At 33.4% G+C, this 7072-nt stretch overlaps 1 protein-coding gene across 2 annotated transcripts; it reads right to left on the bottom strand.

Moving 5' to 3' along the window:
* Positions 1 to 2530: 2530 nt before the first annotated feature.
* Positions 2531 to 4644, bottom strand: LOC143193119 (uncharacterized). Of its 2 annotated transcripts, XM_076399088.1 has the most exons (4): positions 4465 to 4644; positions 4286 to 4404; positions 3506 to 4001; positions 2531 to 3403 (listed from the first exon to the last, which is right to left on the bottom strand). In XM_076399088.1, the coding sequence occupies exons 1-4, from the start codon at positions 4535 to 4537 to the stop codon at positions 2541 to 2543; spliced, it is 1551 nt and encodes a 516-aa protein (XP_076255203.1). In that variant the 5' UTR covers positions 4538 to 4644; the 3' UTR covers positions 2531 to 2540. The 2 variants fall into 2 exon arrangements, with proteins under 2 accessions (XP_076255203.1, XP_076255202.1); XM_076399087.1 differs by having other exon boundaries at positions 4286 to 4644.
* Between the last annotated feature and the right edge of the window lie 2428 nt (positions 4645 to 7072).

The raw sequence follows: 7072 nt of genomic DNA, 5'->3' as shown, positions 1-7072 counted from the left end.
ATTTAAAGCTATATTCATTCTAAACAAAAACATAATTTAAATCATTTAACCATAATTTTCTAGCCAGCGGCTCATAATTAATATGTTTTTATTGTTGCTACAGAATATTTAACCGACAGCAGTAATAGCAATCGCTCAGGAACTTCTCATTATTTTTAACTTATTTTACAATACATTTTTACGGTTTTTTTGCATGTGCTCTGTTATCGTTGTTTTTAGTTCGAATTTTGTTTCCCAGCAACAAGCATTTCAGTATTTTTTTTATTTTAGTTTTTTATTGCTATAAATTGTGTGGGGTATAACTATTACCAACTGATTACTTTAAATTCGGTACGAGCAACAAATTAGATTTGTTTTGTTCGTAATTCTGTTTTGTTGACAACAAAACATGGCACAAAATTATATTATTACTAGCTGACCCGACAGACTTCGTCCTGTCAAAAAGATTTGTAATGTGACAGTTTTTGTGCCTACGTATTTTAAAAAATTCTCCTGAACAGAACCATCACCCTGGTGATAGGGCGTTGTGAATAAAAAATAATTAAATAAAACATATATAAGGATTGAAAAGTAAGTAATCGCTTTATTGTTAATCATGTGAATCATAATTATTATTATTATTATCATTATATTGCTTTGTGGTATACGATGTTTTTTGTTTGATTACCTGGCGCATAGATAAACAAATCTGATGGTTTTCCAACACGGGAACAGGCAACATACAATTGACCATGTGAGAAACATGGGTTTTCTAGATTAATACCACAAACACTTAATGATTGCCCCTGGGACTTGTTTATAGTCATAGCAAAAGCAAGCCGTCAACATGTCTATAGGAAATTTGCCATTACCAATGTCAATGAGTTGTTTAGAGAATATGTTTCCAGATTGGTCATTTTGCAACTCGACACGCATATTCTTGCTTAAATGAAGTACTTTAACATGTTTCCACAAATTGGAGGACTTTAGACATGCATTGAGTTCATCAGCTGGCGTTGATCGTGGAATCACTGGCAATGTTTGACGAAAATCTCCTGCTAATAAAATCATTGCACCACCAAATCGGTTATTATTGCTACGTAGATCTTTTAAGGTTCTGTCTAAAGCCTCCAAAGATTTTTTATGTGCCATCGTGCATTCATCCCAAACAATCAATTTACATTGCTGCAAAACCTTTGCCATTGCAGAGTTCTTCGAAACGTTGCAGGTTGGAGTTTCATTGCTTTGCATATTTAATGGCCACCTTCAAGCAAAGTTGCTGCGATTCCCGACGAAGCGAGTGCAAGTGCAATTTTATTTTGTGAGCGAATTGTTGCTAATATTAATGAAATAAAAAAAGTTTTTCCTGTACCACCAGGTGCATCTAAGAAATAAATCCCTCCAGTTTCATCATTTGTTACTTTCATAAGAGTTTCAAATACATACTTCTGTTGTTCATTTAACAGTGGAAGATTTGTTTGAATTTATTCTTTCAAAGCGTTGAGATCATACAGTCTTTCTCGATGCAACTCTTGGTTAAAAGCGTCATGCATTGGACGATTGGGCGCGGTCAGGCCTAATTGAATTAATAGTTTGTTTGACATTATCAAGCACATGTCCTCAATTGAAATCAATGCTTCATTGTAAATTTCTTCACTGATTTGTATATTTGGATTTCCCATTCTATTCCGTATTTGATACAAAATATCATCACACATATAATCTTTGTACTTCATCCACAAATCAATTGGGTTTGATGGGAAGCATGTAGATATGATTATAGAAAACAATGTTCGTATTTGATGAGTGTGTGATGATATTACAGCATCATTGAGAGTTTGATCCCAATGAGCGTCATTTTCAAGCAATTGCAAACGTTGACAGGCTTCTCTGTAGGATCCACACAATTCACCATCAACAGTTCGTAACTGTTGGAATGATGTTGGGCCACGTACATTGACTAATAGCAGTCGTAAATAAAAACATTCATCATTGCTTGGATGTACTGAATAAATCCGGCCAATCGCATCGGTGGAATATACATCTGTATATCCTGGAACTGGTTTTCCTTGTTTCCGTCGTATAAATCTCCTTGAGGATTGATTCCAGGTATAATATTTTGGCATTTCAGAATATAGCAATGTTTGTGCGAAATCATCGTTTTGGCATGTCTCAAAAAAACTGGTTAATGTAGTAGATGGTGGCTGAGCAGCTCTTTGTACTGCGTTCTGTGCTGTAAAATACACTCTTTGTCCATTTTCTAAATGCACAGCTAAGTGAACAACAGAAGGGTGTCTCTCATGAATAGGAAAAGAAAATATTCGCCAAACTGCTTCATTACTACTGACATAGCGGCCCATATGGTATTGGGTAACTTCATCATTAGAATTCTCTGCACCAATTCCAATCACAGCCATATCACTCCCTTTGGTTACATATTTGCAAATGTATTTAATCGATTTCACTGAATGGCAAGATTCAACGTTGATGTGTGCTTTGAATGTCTTTGATAAAATGGGTGAATATGGAACAATCCAACGATTATCTATTTCAATATCTTGTTAATTTAATTTGACAATTGTTGATTTTCCATTGTCTGCTGTCGATCTGCGACGATACAATGGATAACCGTCATTACCAGTAATTGTTTCCGATATTAATGTCCGTGGATATCGTTTTGAACATTTACCATCCATCATACACGGTGAATTTTGATTAAGAGTTCCACAGGGACCATGTATCATGTTTTTGATAACTACCTCATGCAATCCAGGATCTACTTGTACATTAGGGATTTCAGCTGATATCACTGCATCAACTTCATTTGGCCTTATCTTTTCAACCAACCAAATCAAAATGTGTGCATGTGGCAATCCTCGTTTCTGCCACTCCACAGAATACATCCAGCAGCGTGTCTCACCAAACACATTATGTTTTACGATGAAATTCATTAAAGATTTCAACTTTTGTCTAAAGACTCTGGCTGTAATATCATGACGATCAATGGGTGATTGCCCAGGGAATAACTCCTGCTTAATTTCTATCCATTGCGGATTGCATGTAAATGTGATGAACAAATCTGCTGTACCATAATGACGAACATACGACATGGCATCTTGAGCATATTCGTGCATATGCCGAGGGCTTCCGATGTATGTTGCTGGAAGAATAGTCATCCGACCGACATTCTGTGCATTTCCATCAGTATTAATCGCATCTCGAAGGTGAATATACTCTTCAGATCGGAGTTTGGTTTGATTCAACCTGATGAATGTTAATCTCTCCGTTTCAATTTTAACATAAATGTCAACAACATATTTGTGATATAATCGCCGACATTTCAATATGTGATTATCTTCATTTTCCCGAATCATTAGGCGGTATGAATAGTTCATTGAACTGACTTTTTTGTTGGTTTCAGAACCTGTAAATAGATTTTGTTTTAATAACATTCAAATATAAAATTAAAATACGTAATATAGTGACTGAGATATTATCGCCATAGCTAAACTAATATTTTAGTTACCTGTAATGGGATTTATCATTTTTATTGAGAAATCGTAGCCATCTTCACCTTGCCAAAATATAATGGGATATTGCAGTGCATCATATGAGCGGTGTGTTTCCTTTATACGTTGTAATTGATCATTCCGACGATGTAAAACAATATCACGGGATTCCAAGTTTTCTCCAACTACAACGACAGCAACTTCATCAATAGTTGGTGCATTAAATCGTCTTGTATGTTGACCTGCAGGTGTTTTATCAGCTCTGATTACAATTTTGTGATTATCGGATGGCATCAGATCCAGGGCAGTTTTAAACAATATAATCAATTGATTGTGTTGATGAAATAAAGTTTGTAATTGTTCTACAATAGACCTTTTTACTAAATTGTTATGTGCACAACGCAGATCAATTTCTTGTGGTGAATTGCCCATAAAATAAATTTGCAGGAATTTGTTGTCGCTATCTGACACTGGTAACAGTGAACCTGCTCTGTGATATATTTGCCCTTGTATCTGTAAATAAAAAAAATATTATGGTGTGGTATAAATTAATGGATTGTCAATGATCAAACTTAAATAATATTTGATCTTAAAAAGTATATATTTAGTTTTAACTAATATCTATCAAATATAAAATATAATAAAAGTGTCACTGAAACTGAATCACCATATAATATGATGACTAAGTGATATATTTCGTAATGATTAAGAAATTGAAGATTAGTAACACATCTTAACTTTGGTGACAGAAAATTTTGTTCGCTAAAATAATTATGAGTAACTGCTATAATACATACCTTGAAAGTTGGCATAAAATTTTCCCGAACTGCATTTGTTGCCCCAAATGAAGTCATTTGAAAGCAATTGTTATATTGTTGAATATGTGTCAAAAAGTGTATAGAATCTGTTCCTATTCCTGAAACCAATGAGTACAATGGTTCTGGTGGTGGATCCAATTGTATCAATTTCACTTTACCATTTGCGCAACACAATCCATTGGCTTCGTTTTTGTATTTTAATGCCTTACAGTGTGAGCAAACCAAGTTCATAGAACCAATAACAACACATTGGTAGTTACTGTAGTCAATTGACACATCGTAACTGAAAACAGCTGGATTCAAACTTGCGCGATTATTAGTTGAATGTCGCGCTCGCGCTTCACGCGTTTGTGATATCCGAATTCTTTCACGTTCATTTCCGTCGTCACGTTCTTGTGCAGTACGATTAGATCGGTAATTAGCTTGGTTTATACCATTTCTGGTTCTTCTACCTAAATTGCTTCGTCTTATAGGAGGCATATCAAATATAAATTATTTTTTCACTAATCACGAACTAAACAAACACTAACTAACTAAACACTCTGCACAAAACACGATATACGAATTTGTTTCGTGTATCACTTGACAATTCATCTGTCATCTGTCAAAAGTCATCTGTAACAGACAACTTTTTTTTTTAAATTTGATATGACTTGAACTCAAATCCTTTTAAGCCGTACGAATTGTTTTATTTATTTAAAATTTGAATTAAATTTTAAACAAATAAAAAATTTTAAATAAATAAAACAATTCGTACGGATTAAAAGGATTTGAGTTCAAGTCATATCAAATTTAAAAAAAAAAAGTTGTCTGTTACAGATGACTTTTGACAGATGACAGATGAATTGTCAACTGATACACGAAACAAATTCAAACAAAAAGGGCTATTTTTAGGGTTTTTCCAGCAATAATTCTAATTTTTCTCGCCGTAAAAACGATCCCTGAACTTCAACGAACATTTTAAAAAAAGATTTGGCCAAATTGGTCCAGGCGTTGTTGAGTTATGCGCTTAGGAACATATTTTGCGATTCATTTTTATATATAAGAAGATTTTTGTATTGTTTAGGCTGGGTACCGACTTCACTGCTCCGACCTTCAACCGCGACCTCCGCATGTGAGCTGAACGCTCTAACCATTACACCATAAAGACTGTTGCCTGCAATATTTCTAAGGCTTTTGATCTGAAGGATTTTGCTTAGCAAAACTAAAAACTCCTCAAAAACCCCTTAATATAACAGTCCGGTCCCTGCTTTCATCATCAGCTTACCTAAATAACTTCAAAGTATATAATTAGTTGTCTGTACGTCTCCATAATATTTAAAGAAATATCCTCTAACTCCTAACCGTTGAGGAGGTGTCTTCCGTCACATCAGCTTAGAAATAACATTATACACAAATATCTGATTACTTTAGATTAAAAAAAAATATGTGAAAACGTTGTACGTGCCCTTGAAATTTAAGGGTTTCCATCGATCCCACGTATTCCACCATCAGAACCTGACTTGTTTCCAATGGGGGCCACCTCGGAAGTGCACTCTTTCGAATAAAAAAAGAATTTTGAAAACATACATAAAAAATATGTAGTCGAAGATAGAACCTCCTCCTTTTTTGAAATCGGTTAAAAAGTCGCGTTTTTAATTACCCAATAATTGGGCATCTTTTTCATAAAGTTCATCGGTCTCATCATGTCATGTAGCATATGTCAGAATGACTCTTCATTATTAGGACAAGTTATCCCAAATAAAAATAATATAATCTAATTATCTTAAAGTTAATTCTCAACTCTACTATATATTTATGTACAGATACTATAAATAACTAATTCATGTGATATAAATTATTTCATTGACTACTTCTACTCTTACCTTACGCATCTACCGAAAAAATCAATAAAAACCTCTTCAGTTGGATTGGTGCAAAAATCTTTCGAACCCGATGAATAGCAAGGGGCGGTTCAACAAGCTGAAGTGATGTAGGTAAGGCCAAATATTACCATTCGGTCACGCCCATGGTCAAATTGGGTAAGTCGGGTGATAATAGGTGGTAACTGAGGATTTTTATAGGTCATTTTGCTAACTTATTGTCTCAATTAACTTAGATATAGAATCTGAACTATCGTATGTGTTTTTTAACAAAGTCTATGTTGCTGGGAATATCAGAATCATTATCTCGGCATTTGTTGTTTTACTGAATATATTTTAAATTTATGTTTATCATAAATTTTCTCTATTTTTTTGAATTTAGATATATTTTTGAAATAAATATTAACTTTTTCCGTCATTAAAAACATTTAATTTTTTAGTTTCGTTCATTATTTTTTAATACTAATTTTTAAATTACATTTGTTTTTTATCCGTAAACTTGTACGTAACCTTAAAACTTATGACCTCCATAGGGACTTCATCCGACTTCAAATATCATCTACGTGTGTAATTATAAAATAATCAGTATAATTTAAAATTTGTAGTAAAAACTAACTTTTCTGGCATTTGTTAAGTTTCCCAGTAATTATTAAAAGGTAGCCTGTGTACCAAAAAAAAATCCCATATGTAATTTACTGTTTTATTCAAATAGTTTATTTTAAAACAAAACAAAAATTTAATCAAAACAATATAATGAATAACATTTAATTGGAAATGATAGTCCTCAGATAATCCTAAAAATACAGAGTGTTCTGAATATTTCTGTCCTTTTTCATTTTATTTTAACTATGGTAACTGTAGAGTTGAATGAACCTGGGCCATCTATGAACCTGACTGTTTGGAA

Source organism: Rhynchophorus ferrugineus, unplaced genomic scaffold (assembly GCF_030347505.1).
Source record: "Rhynchophorus ferrugineus isolate W39M unplaced genomic scaffold, kcgeb_rfMv2 rfM3, whole genome shotgun sequence".
NCBI classification, from domain to species: Eukaryota; Metazoa; Arthropoda; class Insecta; order Coleoptera; family Curculionidae; genus Rhynchophorus; species Rhynchophorus ferrugineus.
The sequence above is the reverse complement of the archived record's forward strand: the minus strand, read 5'-3'. Positions and strand labels throughout refer to the sequence as shown.

Excerpts from the sequence above, each read along its gene's own strand:
- LOC143193119 (XM_076399087.1), bottom strand. The coding sequence starts at position 4,537 with ATGAACTTGGTTTGCTCACACTGTAAGGCATTAAAATACAAAAACGAA. Across the intron at positions 4,002-4,285 it reads ATTTTATGCCAACTTTCAAG|ATACAAGGGCAAATATATCA; the intron begins GTATGTATTATA and ends TTTTATTTACAG. Across the intron at positions 3,404-3,505 it reads AATGATAAATCCCATTACAG|GTTCTGAAACCAACAAAAAA; the intron begins GTAACTAAAATA and ends ATCTATTTACAG.